Source organism: Mobula hypostoma, chromosome 9 (assembly GCF_963921235.1).
Source record: "Mobula hypostoma chromosome 9, sMobHyp1.1, whole genome shotgun sequence".
Classification (NCBI taxonomy): Eukaryota; Metazoa; Chordata; class Chondrichthyes; order Myliobatiformes; family Myliobatidae; genus Mobula; species Mobula hypostoma.
The window spans coordinates 145,794,618-145,811,195 of NC_086105.1; the positions used below are offsets into that span (position 1 = coordinate 145,794,618).

At 46.7% G+C, this 16,578-nt stretch overlaps 1 protein-coding gene across 1 annotated transcript in view; it reads left to right on the plus strand.

The window, feature by feature from the left end:
• tmem130 (transmembrane protein 130) overlaps positions 1 to 14,030 on the plus strand; it is a 30,127-nt gene extending 16,097 nt beyond the window's left edge. The window contains exons 7-8 of the mRNA XM_063057515.1: positions 2,489 to 2,601; positions 8,440 to 14,030. Coding sequence (XP_062913585.1) covers positions 2,489 to 2,601; positions 8,440 to 8,703 — 377 coding nt within the window. The 3' untranslated portion in view covers positions 8,704 to 14,030. The remainder of the gene's footprint in view (positions 1 to 2,488; positions 2,602 to 8,439) is intronic.
• Positions 14,031 to 16,578: the final 2,548 nt, after the last annotated feature.

A 16,578-nucleotide genomic window follows, 5' to 3' on the forward strand; every position in this document is an offset into this window, starting at 1 on the left:
TCTCTAAAATGTCTACATCCTTCCTATAGTGAGGGGACCAGAACTGAGCACAATTCTCTTAAGTGTGGTCTAACCAGAGTTTTATAGAACTGCAACATTACCTCATGGCTCTCGAACTCAGTCCTCGGACTGATGAATTGCCAACACACCATACACATTCTTAACCACTCTATCAACCTGCATGGCAACTTTGAGGGATTTGTGGACATGAACCCCCAGATCTCTCTATTTCTCCACAAGAATCCAACTATTAACCATGTATTCTCCTTTCAAATTTGACCTTCCAAACTGAGTCACTGTACAGCTGTTTGGATTGAGCTCCACCTGTCACAACACATGCTGGCTTTGCATCCTGTCCATGTCCCTTTGTAACCCACGGCAACCTTCTATACCATCCTCAAAACCACCAACTGTCATGTCATCTGCAAACTCACTAACCTGCACTTCCACTTCCTCATCCAAGTCACTTATAAAAACCACTAAAGACAGGGGTCCCAGAACAGATCCCTGCGGAACACCACTGGTCACCCACCTCCAGGCAGAAAATGCTCCATCTACAACCATCCTCTGCCTTCAATGGGCAAGCCTATTCTGAGTCTACACTGCCAACTTTTCCTAAAGCCTCTTGACTTTCTAAATGAGCCTACCATGAGGAACCTTGTCAAATGCTTTACTAAGATCCATATACATCACATTCTTTACACAACATCTTTAATGTTCTGTTTTGTCACTTCCTCAAAGGATTAAATTAGGCTCACGAGGCACGACCTACCCCTTTCAAAGCCATGCTGACTATCCCTAGTACAAGAAAAGGAGGAAAATAGTGAGGTAGTGTTCATTGTGCATTCAGAAATCTGATGGCGGAGGGCAAGAAGCTCTTCCTAAGATGTTGAATGTGCATCTTTAGCCTCCTGCACCTTCTCTGTGAAGGTCGTAATGAGAAGGGGGCATCTCCTAGATTAAGAGAGGTTCCTAACCTTTTATAATGCCATGGTCCCCTATCATTAACCTAGCGTCCCTGAAGCCCAGGTTGGGTATCCCTGGTCTAGGTGGTGAGGGTCCTTAATTATGGATACCACTTTCAATGATTAATGCTGTTAATCACATTTACATTGAAACACACAGTGAAATGCATCGTTTACATCAACGGCCAACACAGTCTGAGGATGTGCTGGGGGCAGCCCACAAGTATCATAGAAACATAGAAAATAGGTGCAGGAGTAGGCCATTCGGCCCTTCGAGCCTGCACCACCATTTATTATGATCATGGCTGATCATCCAACTCAGAACCCCGCCCCAGCCTTCCCTCCATACCCCCTGACCCCCGTAGCCACAAGGGCCATATCTAACTCCCCCTTAAATATAGCCAATGAACTGGCCTCAACTGTTTCCTGTGGCAGAGAATTCCACAGATTCACCACTCTCTATGTGAAGAAGTTTCTCCTCATCTCGGTCCTAAAAGGCTTCCCCTTTATCCTCAAACTGTGACCCCTCGTTCTGGACTTCCTCAACATCAGGAACAATCTTCCTGCATCTAGCCTGTCCAATCCCTTTAGGATCTTATACGTTTCAATCAGATCCCCCCTCAATCTTCTAAATTCCAACGAGTACAAGCCCAGTTCATCCAGTCTTTCTTCATATGAAAGTCCCGCTATCCCAGGAATCAATCTGGTGAACCTCCTTTGTACTCCCTCTATGGCAAGGATGTCTTTCCTCAGATTAGGGGACCAAAACTGCACACAATACTCCAGGTGTGGTCTCACCAAGGCCTGCTTCTGGTGCCAACATAGTCTTCTCACAACCCACTAGCCCTAACCCCATGTCTTTGGACTGTGGGAGGAAACTGGAGCACCTGGAGGAACCTCACACAGTTACATGGAGAATGTACAGACTCCTTACAGACATTGTCATGGCTATCCCTTGAGGTCGAGGATGATAGTCTTCATTCTGTTGATCTACTTATGGGCTCTCAAGTGGCTTATGAGTCCAATCTTGTCCAATCCTTACAGACATACTCAGGAATCAAATGCTGATGGTGATTGCTGGTGCTCACCTGGTGCTCACTGCTCTGCTCCGGTACCACCCTAAAGATTAACTCTGGATCTCCCAATCTCCCTTGCCATGGCCCTCATACATTCTTTGTCCGCCTGTATTGCACTCTAAAATAAACAAGTCTTCGAATTAAAACTACTCATCATTCCAGACTTCTGGAAGAACCCTAAGGATCAGAAGATAGACGGAGATCCAACAGACACCAATTCCTGGACTCCCGTGTCTTCCTTTGAATTAGTTTAATGTTTTGAAATTTCAACGCTCAGCAGTTCCCTTCCACATCCCCAAGACATACAGACTGGTGGGTTGTGCAGGAGCTGATGGAATGCGTAGGGAATAGAACGGGATTAGCTTGATGGTCAGTACACATTTGATGGGCCGAAGGGCCTGTTTCTGTGCTCACTCCACTAACTCCCCCCTCTTTTACTCCCAACAGGTGTTGACCATGTGTGGTTCATTGTTCTCAGTGTGACCCTGTTCACTGTGGTTCTGCTTGTCACCCTGTCCACCATGGTGAGGAACCACAGGCCCCGGAAGGACTTCGTTGAGGTAAGTTCAGGCCTGATCTCTAGTCGTGCTGAGTAGCTTGAAAGATAACGAAAGGAAAGAATGATTTACCCAGAGACTGGTGAGCTGCCAGACGAATTGTTGAGGCAGGTACATTAACAACATTTAAAAGGTACGTGGATAGGAAAGGTTTAGACTGATATGTGCCAAAGGTGGGCAAATGGGACAAGCTTCGCTGGGAATCTTGGACAGCATGGACCAGCTAAAGGTAAAGAGATTGAAGACTATCTACTCTGCTCTTAAACGCATCTCCCCCATTTCACGTACATCTGCTCTCACTCCATCCTCCCGCCACCCCACTAGGAATAGGGTTCCCCTGGTCCTCACCTACCACCCCACCAGCCTCCGGGTCCAACATATTATTCTCCGTAACTTCCGCCACCTCCAACGGGATCACACCACTAAGCACATCTTTCCCTCCCCCCTTCTCTCTGCATTCCGCAGGGATCGCTCCCTACGCAACTCCCTTGTCCATTCGTCCCCCCCATCCCTCCCCACTGATCTCCCTCCTGGCACTTATCCGTGTAAGCAGAACAAGTGCTACACATGCCCTTACACTTCCTCCCTTACCACCATTCAGGGCCCCAAACAGTCCTTCCAAGTGAGGCAACACTTCACCTGTGAGTCGACTGGGGTGATATACTGCGTCCGGTGCTCCCGATGTGGCCTTTTATATATTGGCGAGACCCGACGCAGACTGGGAGACCGCTTTGCTGAACATCTACGCTCTGTCCGCCAGAGAAAGCAGGATCTCCCGGTGGCCACACATTTTAATTCCACATCCCATTCCCATTCTGACATGTCTATCCACGGCCTCCTCTACTGTAGAGATGAAGCCACACTCAGGTTGGAGGAACAACACCTTATATTCCGTCTGGGTAGCCTCCAACCTGATGGCATGAACATCGACTTCTCTAACTTCCGCTAAGGCCCCACCTCCCCCTCGTACCCCATCTGTTACTTATTTTTACGCACACATTCTTTCTCTCACTCTCCTTTTTCTCCCTCTGTCCCTCTGAATATACCTCTTGCCCATCCTCTGGGTCACCCCCCCCGTCTTTTTTCCCGGACCTCCTGTCCCATGATCCTCTCGTATCCCCTTTTGCCTATCACCTGTCCAGCTCTTGGCTCCATCCCTCCCCCTCCTGTCTTCTCCTATCATTTCGGATCTCCCCCTCCCCCTCCAACTTTCAAATCTCTTACTCACTCTTCCTTCAGTTAGTCCTGACGAAGAGTCTCGGCCTGAAACGTCGACTGCGCCTCTTCCTAGAGATGCTGCCTGGCCTGCTGCGTTCACCAGCAACTTTGATGTGTGTTGCTTGAATTTCCAGCATCTGCAGAATTCCTGTTGTTTGAGATTGAAGACGTATGGGTTAGGGTTAGTGAATTGTGGGCGTGCTATGTTGGCGCTGGAAGTATAGTGACACTAGCTGTCTTGCTAGACCCCAGACTGTTTGTTGTTGACACAAATGATGCATTTCACTGGGCGTTTCAATGTTTCAATGCACATGTGACAAATAACAATAATCTTCAGGGGAATATTCTGCTATTGTAATTACCCAGGGCTGCCACAGGATGGCAGTGGAGTACACACAATAGATGGCCACCATGGTGTTTCCCTACCACCTGTGTGGCTGGACGTGTTGCTCGAGCAGTAGGGAAGGCGTCTGCATGCTTGCCTTTATTATTCAAGGCGCTGAGTTTGAAGGTCAGGAAGCTATGTTTCAGCTTTATAAAATTCTGGTTCAGCCGCATCTGGAGTATTTCATACGGTTCTGGTGGCTCCACTACAAGGAGGCTTTGCGGAGGGTTGACCAGGATGCTGCATGGATCAGCGATCACGTACTATAAAAAATGGTTGGACAACCTTGGATTGTTTTCCCTAGAGCCGCAGAGGCTGGGGAGAGATCTAATAAATGTTTGTAAGATTGAGAGAGTAGACAGCACCTGTTTCCCAGGGTTGAAGTGTCTAGAACCAGAGGGCGTGCATTTAAGGTGAAAGGGAGAAAATTCAAAGGGGCAAATGTGAGGAGCAAGTTTTCTTACCCGGACAGTGGTGGTTGCCAGGAATGTGCTGCCTGGGGTGATGGTAGAGGCAGATACGACAGAGATATTCTGAGACAGACACATGAATATGCAGAATTGGGTGTCATGAGCGCAACATTGTGGGCTGAAGGGCCTGTTTCTGTTATGTCCTGCTCAATGTTCTATGGATGATTTTGAGTAATGCAAGCTCTCCATAACATGCGGTGGCACCCACTGTATCCCATAGCAATCTTCACCGCCAAATCGTCCTGTGCTGCAGCTATCCGGAATCCTTGGACCTTGGTATGTTGGGCTTCAGGAGCCACGAGGTTAGGCTGCCGCTCTATAAAACCCTGGTCAGACCACACTTGGAGTACTGTGTTCAGTCTGGTTGCCTCATTAGAGGAAGGATGTGGAAGCTTTAAAGAGGGTGCAGAGGAGACTTTGCCTGGATTAGAAAGCTTGTCTTATGAGGACAGATTGAGAGAGCTTTTTGCTCTTTGGAGGGAAGGAGGATGAGAGGTGACTTAGTAGAGACGTCCAAGATGATAATAGGCATAAATCGAGTGGAGAACCAGAGACATTTGCCCAGAGTGAAAATGGCTAATACCATCATCGTCATTATGTGCCGTGTCGTATGATGTGGGTGATCACGGTCTATGACCATGATAGTTCTTGGCAAGTTCTACAGAAGTTGTTTGCCATTGCCTCCTTCTGGGCAGTGTCTTTACAAGACGGGTGACCCCAGCCATTATCAATACTCTTCAGAGGTTACCCGCCTGGCGTCAGTGGTTGCATAACCAGGACTTGTGATATGTACGGCGGGGCGGGGGGGCACAGAATTTTAAAGAGATTGAAAGATGCCAGACATAAGTTTTTTTAATACAGAGAATGGTGGGTGTGGGAAACCCCTACCAAGGGTGGTGATAAAGACAGATACATCAGGGACATTTTTAGAGACTTTTAGATAGGCGCATGGATGAAAGAAATAAGGAGGGTTATGTGGGAGGGAGGGGTTAGCTTGATTTTAGAGTAGCTTAACAGATTGGCACATCATCATGGGCTGAAAGGCTTGTACTGTGCTGATTTATGTTCTATGTTCTATGTGACATGTTCTGTGTTCTAACCCTTTGAGTTCTGATGTCACAGGCCCACTCTGGGCTGCTGCTTTAGGTAATTCTGATTAACAAATTAGCAATGTTTTATGTCCCTGCATCTATCCTGTCATGTTGCTGTAAAACATGTAGGTAATATTATGAGAATGAAGTTAATTACAATTTATTGCTCATTAGTACATGGCTTCTGTACCCATGGACACTCAATCAGAATCAGAATCCGGTTTATTATCACTGGCATGCGACGTGAAATTTGTTAACTTAGCAGCAGCGGTTCAATGCAATACATAATCTATCAGAGAAAAAAATAATATATAAAATAAAAATAATCAATAAACAAGTAAATCAATTACATATATTGAATCAATTAAAAACGTGCAAAAACAGAAATAATGTATATTTTTTAAAAAGTGAGGTAGTGTCCAAAGATTCAATGTCCATTTCAGAATCGGATGGCAGAGGGGAAGAAGCTGTTCCTGAATCGCTGAGTGTGTGTCTTCAGGCTTCTGTACCTTCTTCCCGATGGTAACAGTGAGAAAAGGGCATGCCCTGGGTGCTGGAGGTCCTTAACAATGGATGCTGCCTTTCTGAGACACCGCTCCCTAAAGATGTCCTGGATACTTTGTACGCTAGTGTCCAAGATGGAGCTGACTAGATTTACAACCCTCTGCGGCTTCTTTCATTCCTGTGCAGTAGCCCCCCCCCCATACCAGACAGTGATGCAGCCTGTCAGAATGCTCTCTATGGTACAACTATAAAAGTTTTTGAGTGTATTTGTTGACATGCCAAATCTCTTCAAACTCCTAATAAAGTGTAGGTGCTGTCTTGCCTTCTTTATAACTACATAGATATGTTGGGACCAGGTTAGATCCTCAGAGATCTTGACACCCAGGAACTTGAAGCTGTTCACTCTCTCCACTGAGGATTGGTATGTGTTCCTTTATCTTACCCTTCCTGAAGTCCACAATCAGCTCTTTCATCTTACTGATATTGAGTGCCAGGTTGTTGCTGTGGCACCATTCCACTAGTTGGCATATCTCTCCTGCACGCCCTCTCGTCACCACCTGAGATTCTCCCAACAATGGTTGTATGGTCAGCAAATTTATAAATGGTATTTGAGTTTACTATCAATGTTTAATATTGGATTGTTTTTACGTAGTGTTGTTTATACAAGTGTGATATAATCAGGGTTTGAAGCCTAGTAGTCTGGGATGTTCATAGTAAAGATATTTCCAACATTATTAATTGGTCGTTCCTTAAGGTTGTTATAGCCGGGGATGGTAATGGAGACGAGCTCCCACTACTTATTAGTTGCCTCTGACAACCAAGTCCAGCTCCTGGCCTGCACATGTAGCTTAGCTACTAAGCCCGATCGGAACCGTTTCTACTCACAGGAGAAGGGGCAAAGGTGGGTTACTGGCGCCGTAAAACCAATCGCTTTGAGCAGATGGGGCTCATCAGCTTATCTAGGAGAAGGAAAACTCTGATCTCAAACCTCCGCTGCCTTGTGGCTGTACCCACTCATGGGGGAGGCTTCAGGAGTAAACCCTGAGGAGCTGGAGTCCCTAAGGCAGACCCACGTTGAGATCAACGCTGACTGGCAACTCCCGTCAAACTATCGGTCTTTGCTGTTCGTTTGGATTCATCAGCTGCATGGAGAGGGGGAGCCTGTTACACAGGCAACAGCTTGCTCTCCGTCTCGTACTGACCAGGCTTGTGTAAAACGTAGACAGCGGGGATGCTATATCCATGGTCGAACCGAACCAATGGAGGGTCTCAAAGTAATGGTGCCTTTCTTGAATTAGATTAAAAACCAAGAGGGAGGGCATTTGATAAACTGGATGTCACCGAACACTGTTAAATGCAGACAAAGGGAAAAGAAAGGGAGCAAGTGTGCATTTATGTAGCACCTTTCCTCTCTTCCTGATGCTCCAACGGGCTTTTCAGTGACTTTGGGGGAGACGTCTGCCTTGTATCTGAGCATTCTGATTGCTGCAGATTAATGGGTGTTGCGTATCAGCACAAAATCAAAGGGGCGAAGGGCCTGTCATGTGCCCTAGTGAACTATATTCTATGTGCATGACTTGTACATAGTCCTAGGCACATATACATAGCTAGGGTGCCTAAGACTTTTGCACAGTACTGTAGTAATTTTATGTATTGCACTGTACTGCTGCCAAAAAAACAAATTTCATGACATCTGTGAGTGATGATAAACCTGATTCTGATCTGGGTCTCTATTGTGGACTGAGAGTGGGAAGGGGGCAGGGAGAGGGGAATCATGGCTGGGAAGAGGGGAGGGAGTGGGAAGCACCAGAGGGGCATTCTGTAATGATCAGTAAACCAATTGTTTGGAATCATATTACATTGCCTGGTGTCTCAGGGCTGGGTGTGTCTGCACCTGCATCACCCCCACCTACACCTGGCCACGGCACTCCTTCTCTGCCAACAGTCCCTCACCCCTCCCTCACCACCTCCTTCACCCTCCACCCTCACCATTCCCAACATACTCTGCTCCCGGCAGATTTACAAACTCGCTCTCCGCTCCACGTTGACAAGTACAGTACCGTGCAAAAGTCTTCAGCGCCCCAGCTATCGATACGTGCCCAACAACTGTACCACAGTATTGTAAAGACCTGACTGTGATTTTTCTAACTCCTGCTTGACCTCTATTTTTCAGGTAGCGGATTTTGACTTCTGTCCGAGCGAAGGGAAGCTGGCGCAAGAGAGGCGAGCTTGGTTGGGGAAGACCTCTTCCCCCTGCTACGGATCAGGTCTATCACAGAGCCATGGCACCGGTGAGACTCACGCCCTGCTGAGGTACAGCGGGAGCCTGCTGCAGGGTTACCGCACCTGGGAGCGCTGGTCCGCTGCGCCCGGGACTGGCCGCTCCCCCAGCACCAGCAATGCTCATTCGCACAGCACTTCTGGGAACATGGGGTGAAAGCCAGACGGCACAGTGGCAAAGAGAGTAGAGCCGTGGCTTCACCACCCCGGAGATCCGGGTTCGAACCTGATGTCCGCCTCTGTCTGTCTGGAGTTCGATATTGGTACTGTTTTTATTAGAGAGAGATCACATTGGGGGAAAGATCCCCCTCATCCTTCTGAACATTAACTAAGGGCCCAGGGACAACAAACGCTCCTCAAAAGTTAACTTTCTGATCCTGAGATCATCCTTGTGAACCTCCTCTGGACCTTTTCCAACGCCAGCACATCCTTTCTTCGATAAGGGGCTCCAAACTGCTCACAATACCTCAAATGCAGTCTGACCAATGCCTTATAAAGCCCCAGCATTGTATCATTACTTTTATGTCTGGTCCTCAGAATTAGAATCAGAATCAGGTTTAATATCACTGGCATATTCAAGATTCAAAAAACTTTATTGTCATTCTAACCGTACATCAGCTCTGCAGGGCAGAATGAGACAGCGTTTCTTAGGAGCAGTGCAATCATAACATAACAAACGCAACACTAAATAATAAACATAACAATAAATAGTAAAACACAACAGCCACACGTCAGTTAAAATCAGGTTATAAGTGTCCAAAGCAGAGTCAGGTAGAGCAGCTATTTAGCAGTCTGACTGCCTGTGGGAGGAAGCTGTTTAGTAGCCTTGTGGTTTTAGTTTTGATGCTCCTGTAACGTTTGCCTGATGGCAGAAGGACAAACAGTTCATGGAGAGGGTGTGAGGGGTCTTTGTCATGAAATTTGTTGACTTTGCGACAGCAGTACAATGCAATACATAATAATTGAAAAAACATGAATTATAGTGTGTATATATAGTTAGATTAAATAAGTAGTGCAAAAATAAAAATTAAAAAGTAGTGAGGTAATGTTTATGGGTTCAATATCCATTCAGAAATTGGATGGCAGAGGGGAAGAAGCTGTTCCTGAATCGTTGAGTGTGTGCCTTCAAGCTTCTGTACCTCCTTCCTGATGGTAACAGTGAGAACAGGGCATGTCCTGGGTGGTGGGAGTCCTTAGTGTCAGATACCACCTTTCCGAGGCATCGCTCCTTGAAGATGTCCTGGATCCTACAGAGGCTGGTGCCCATGATGGAAATGACTAACTTTACAACTCTGCAGCTTATTTCAATTCTGTGCAGTAGCCCTGCTCCCTCCCCCCACCAGACAGTGACACAGCCAGTTAGAATGCTCTCCACCACACATCTCCAGACAACTGTGAGTATCTTTGGTGACGTATCAAGTCCTCAAACTCCTAATGAAATATAGTTGTTGTCGTGTCACCCTCATGATCGCATCAATATGCTGGGCCCAGGATGGACCTTCAAGGTTTAGTGAAAGTTTACAGTTGCAACACTGCTCAACCAGCTGATCTGTACGCCTCCTCATCACCATCTGAACCGATCTGTCTCACTCCTGTACGCCTCCTCGTCACCATCTTGCATCCTACGGGTAACAGTTGTGTCATCGGCGATTTTATAGATGGTGTTTGCACTCTGTCCAAGCACAGCATTGGGTGTAGGGACAGTAGAGCAGTAGGCTGATGTAGTATCCTTGAGCAATGCACTAGATGGGCTGAATGGCCGGCGTTGTTAATCCAGAGGGTAAATGAAACAACAGTAGGCACTGACACAGTTCAGAATCAGTGTTTTTTGACAAAGGACTGATAGAAATTAACATATTAACGGGCGCCGCAGTAACGCACAACGCTATTACAGCTCGGGGCATCAGAACTTGGAGTCCAATTCTGGCGCCGTCTGTAAGAAAGCTTATATATTTTTCCCATGAGTATGCGGGTTTCCTCCGAGTGCTCTGGTTTCCTCCCACAGTCCAAAGGTGTACCATAGGTAGGTTAATTGGCCATTGTAAATTGTCCTGTGGTTAGGCTAGGGTTAATTAGGTGGGTTCAATAGGATGGAAGGGCCAATTCTGTACTGTATCTCTAAATAAAAAAATAGAAAGACTTGACTCTCAGAAATTTGATCTGATTGGGCTCTGTCAGCTTTTCCTTTGGCCAGAACCCTCCCGGAATTCCGGGTGTGTGAGCTGCGGTCCGGAAGGGAATGAAAGGGTGAGGAGAAGTGTGATGAGGTCTTACAGTTCATGCCGGATGATCTCATCGCCACAACGGTAAACAAGATGCTACTCACTGTTTCTGCAATAAATCTTCCTGACAGCAGCGAGGACACAGTGAACCTGTGTTAGATACTCACGAGGCTGCACACTTTGTGAAGATACATCCTCTCCTTCACCACATTCATCTTCGGCTCTAATGTATTGTGTTGCTTCAGTGCTGGTTGTTGGAGTTAGGTGAAAGAAGAGATTGGATTTATCCAGGACTTTTTCCACCGAGGTTGGGTAAGACTGTATCACATAACTTAAGAACATAAGAAATAGGAGCAGGAGTCGGCCATCTGGCCTGTCGAGCCTGCTCTGCAATTCAATAAGATCATGGCTGATCTGACCATGGACTCATCTCCACTTACCTGCCTTTTCCCCGTAACCCTTAGTTCCCCTGCTATGCAAACATCTGTCAAGTCTGTCTTAAATATATTTATTGAGGTGGCCTCTGCTGCTTCATTGGGCAGAGAATTCCACAGTTTCACCACTCTCTGGGAAAAGCAGTTCCTCTTCATCTCCATCCTGAATCTACTCTCCTGAATCTTGAGGATATGTCCTCTATTTCTAGTCTCAGCTACCAGTGGAAACAACTTTCCTGCCTCTGTCATCTATCCCTTTCATAATTTTATATGTTTCCATAAGATCTCCTCTCATTCTTCTGAATTCCAGCAAGTACGGTCCCAGGCAACACAATCTCTCCTCATAGTCCAACCCCCTCATCTCCAGAATCAACCTGGTGAACCTCCTCTGCAGCACCTCCAAAGCCAGTATATTCTTCCTCTGGTAAGGAGACCAGAACTGCACGCAGCACTCCAGGTGCGGCCTCACTAGCACCCTGTACAGTTGCAGCATAACCTCCGTGCTGTTAAATTCAATCCCTCTAGCAATGAAGGCCAACATTCCATTTGCCCTCTTGATAGCCTGCTGCACCTGCAAACCAACCTTCGGCGACTCATGCACAGGCACGCCCAAGTCCCTCTGTACAGCAGCGTGCTGATCTTTTACCATTTAAATAACAATCTGATCGTCCATTTTTCCTTCCAAAGTGGATGAACTTGCATTGTACTCCATTTGCCAGACCCTTGCCCACTCACTTAACCTATCTATATCTCTCTGCAGACTCTCTGAACTAGAGGTCATGGGTTAAAGGTGATAGGTGAAATGTATAAGGGGAACACGAGGGGGAGCTTCTTCACTCAGAAGGTGATGAGGTGTGGAAGAGCTGCCAGCAGAACTGGTGCATGCCAACTCGATTTCAACATGTAAGAAAAACTTGGATAGGTACGTGGATAGCCCAGGTGCAGGTCAATGGGACTAGGCAGAGTATTGGTTTGGCATGGACTAGATGGGCCACAGTGCTCTAGGTCAAAGAAGTGGGCAGGGAAAAAAATCATTGCGGACACTACCCACCCAGCAAACTGCCTTTTCCATGAACTCCCTTCTGGAAAGTGCTACGGGGCTATTAAAACTAAAACTTCACGCCATAGATGTTTCTCCCCCCAGGCAGTTAATCTGATCAACCATTCTAGTTATACCCTCCCCCCCCCCACCCCATCCCTATCTATTACCCCCATCACCGCACTGTAAACTGCAGTTTTCTCCCACAGTCCAAAGACGTACCAGTTAGTAGGTTAATAGGCCATTGTAAATTGTCCTGTGATTAGGCCAGGGTTAAATAAATAAACCAGGGGTTTCCAACCTGGGATCCACAAACTCTTTGCTTAATGGAAAGGCTCCATGGCATAAAAAGGGCTGGGAACCCCTACTCCAAACATTTTCTCTCCATGTACATCTTTGGAATGTGGGAGGAAATCAGGGTGGTTACAGGAAGAACATCCAAACTCCTTACAGACAGTGGCCAGTTTAGACTCCTGTACGTACTTCCCTCCAGTCTGATAAACACCCAGCCAGCTGGAGAGGCTGTGAGCACCTACACTGTTAATCCCTCAGTATCACAACGTTCTCAATATCATCAGACCAGCTAATCTCTTGTCCTCAAAGTCCTTCCATTAAAAAAAGTATAGTCTAAAAATAACCAGGAGTAATAGTGTGGAAAAGACAGAGTCATCGGGATCTGTAGGGACACACTTGGAGTCATTGAAGACATACAGCGCAGAAACAGGACCCATGGCCCACAGAGTCCATTCTGGCCATCAACCTCCTATTTATGCTAACCCTACACTAACTGCATTTCATTCTGCCCAGATTCCCATCAGTTGCCTCCAGCTTCTACCCCTCACCTGCACACTAGAGGCAGTTTATTGCAGCCAATTCATCTACCAGCCTGTCCATTTTCAAGTCGTGGGAGTACACCAGTGTCTAGAGTCAGAGTCCTCACTGGCAGAAGTCATCCCCCCCCCCCACTCCAGGTCACTGGGGTGGAAGGCAGTGCCAATCCAACAGTCAAGGCCCAAAGGTCAAACCTGTTATCAGCGAGTCCTTGGGTCGAGGCCCGAAAATCTAATCAGTGGTTTGAGAATCGAGGGTTCGAAACCCCAGAGCTTGGTGAGGTAAAAAGCCAAAAGGCCAAAGGAGAATGTAGAAAGTAACGGCTGGTTAGGGAAAAATCATTCATATTAAGTCATTCAAGTCATTGAAGCCGACTGAATATTGGAAGGCCTAAACAGAGTGGATGTGGAGAGAATGCTTCCTACAGTGGGAGAGTCTAGTACCAGAGGGCACAGCCTCAGAATAGACAGAGATGTGGAGGCATTTCCTTAGCTGGAGGGAGGTAAATGTGTGGAATTCATTGCCACAGGTGGCTGTGGAGGCCAAATCTTTGGTTTTCACTGTAGAAGACACCAGCAGAATGCCAGAAATGCAAGAACACCAGGGGGCAGAAGTGAGTACTGTTGGTATTACTAAGGGGAAAGAGGTTGGGAAGCTGAAAAGTCTGAAGGTAGATAAGTCATCTGGACCAGATGGACCTCACCCCAGGGTTCTGAAAGAGGTGGCTGAAGAGATTGTGGAGGCGTTGGTGATGATCTTTCAAGAATCACTAGATTCTGGAATGGTTCTGGAGGAGTGGAAGATTGTAAATGTTACTCCATTCTTTACGAAGGGAGGGAGGCAGAAGAAAGGAAATTATAGGCCAGTTAGCCTGACTTCAGTGGTTGTAACTATGTTGGCATCTATTATTAAAGACAAGGTTTCAGGATACTTGGAGGAATATGATAAAATAGGTCAAAGTCAGCATGGTTTCCTGAAGGGGAAATCTTGCCTGACAAATCTGTTGGAATTCTTTGAGGAAATAACAAGCAGGATAGACAAAGGAGAGTCAGTAGATGTTTGTTTGTTTGGATTTTCAGAAGGCCTTTGATAAGATGCCTCATATGAGGCTGCCTAACAAGATAAGAGCCCACGGTATGACAAGGAAAGGCACTAGCATGGATAGAAGATTGGCTAATTGGCAGGAAGCAAAGAGTGGGAATAAGTGTGCCTTTTATTGTTGGCTGCCAGTGACTAGTGGTGTGTCACAAGTGTCGGAGTTGGGACTATTGTTTTCGGGTTATAGGTCAATGATTTAGATGAAGGAATTGATGACTTTGTGGCCAGGTTTGCGGACAATATGAAAATAGATGGAGGGGCAGGTAGTGTTGAGGAAGCAGGGAGATTGCAGAAGAACTTAGACAGACTGGAGAAATGTGCAAGGAAATAGCAGATGGAATATAGTATCGGAAAGTATTTTCTAAATGGAGAGAAAATACAAAAATCAGAGGTGCAAAAAGACTTGGGAGTCCTTGTGTAGGATTCCCTAAAGGTTAATTTGCAGGTTGAGTCATTGGTGAGGAAGGAATGTGAGATGTTTGCATTCATTTCGAAAGGACTAGAATATAAAAGCAAGGATGTAATGCTGAGAATTTATAAGGCATCGGTAAGTCCACACTTGGAGCATCGTGAGCAGTTTTGGGCCCCTTGTCTAAGAAAAGACGTGCTGGCATTGGAGAGTCCGGAGGAGGTTCACGAGAAAGATCCCCAGAATTAAAGGGTTAACATATGAAGAGTGTTTGATGGCTCTGGGCCTGTAGTCACTGGAGTTTAGAAGAATGGGGGGTGGGGCGGGGATCTGATTGAAACCTATCTAATATTGAAAGACCAAGATAAAGTGGATGTGGAGAGGATGTTTCCTTTAGTGGGGGAGTCTGGGACTTGAAAGGACATCCATTTAGAACACAGATGAGCCTCTACATCCAACACATCATTCTCTATAACTTCTGCCATCTCCAAAGGTTTTCCACTCAGCACCTTCTCCCCGACTCTCCGCTTTCCAGGGATCACCCCCTTCATGATTCCCTTGTCCACCCGTCCCTCCCCATTAATCTCCCTCCTGTCACTTACCCTGCAAGCAGCCAAGGTACAACATCCGCCAATTCACTTCCTCCCTTACCTCATTCAGGGCCCAAACAGTCCTTCTGGGTGAGGCAATGCTTCACCTGCAAATCTGCTGGGGTCAGCTATTGTGTCCGGTGCTCCTGGTGTGGCCTCCTCACTGTTGTGACCCGTCATAAATTGGGGGAATGCTTCATCAAGTACCTCTGCTCCATCCAACAAAAGCGGAATTTCCTGATGGCCAAACATAATTCCCGTTTCATTTCTAACATGTCGGTCCATGACCTCCTCTGGTGCCAAGATGAAACCACCCTCACAATGGAGGAGCAACACCTTACATTCCATCTAGGTAGCCTCCAACCTGATGGCATGAATATTGATTCTTCTTCTGGTAAAAAAAAATACCCTCAGTCTCCCCTCTTCTTCTGTTCCCCATTCTAGCCTCTTACCTTTTCTCACCTGCCTATCACCTCCTCCTTCCCTTTCTCCTGTGGTCCACCTTCCTCTCCCATCAGATTCCTTCCTCTCCAATCCTTGACCTTTACCATCCTCTTGGCTTCACCTTTCACCTTCCAGCTAGCCTCCTTTCCCTCTCTTCCCACCTTCTTATTCTGGCGTCTTCCCCTTTCCTTCTCAGTCTTGAAGAAGGGTTTCGGCCTGAAACATCGACTGTTTATTCATTTCCATAGACGCTGCCTGACCTGCTGAGTTCCTCCAGCATTTTATGTGTGTTCCTTTGTTTTTCCAGCATCCACAGAGTTTCTTGTGTTTAAGAGATGAGCAGGAATTTCTTTAGCCAGAGGGTGGTGAATCTGTGGAATTCATTGCTGCAGACGGCAGTGGAGGCCGGTTCATTGGATATGTTTAAAGTGGAGATTGTTAGGTTCTTGATTAATCAGGGCATTAAGGATTAAAGGGAAAGGCAGGAGAATGGGGTGGAGAGGGATAATAGATCAGTCACAATCAAATGGTGGAGCAGACTCGATGGTCTGAACTAACTAATTCTGCTCCTGTATCTTATGGTCTTATGTGATTTTTTTTTTGTTTTGTGCTAAGTTACAAAAATTAATAAATAATGCAGAAGAGTAATAGTGATGTCATGGGCCATTCGGAAATCTGATGGCAGAGGGGAGGAAGCTATTCCTCAGACACTGAGTGTGGGTCTTCAGCTCCTGTCTCTCTCCCCAGTGGCAATAAAGAGAAGAGGGTGTTTGTCGGGCTGTGAGTTTCCCTCATGATGAATGCCACCTTCTTGAGGCGCCCTGTCTTGAAGATATCCTTGACGGTGGGGCTGGTTGTGCCCGTGATGGATCTGGCTCAGTCTTCAACCCGCTGCAGTTTTTCTGACCCTGCGCATTGGCACCTCCACACCAGCTGCTGAGGCAGACAGTCAGAACAATCAGCAC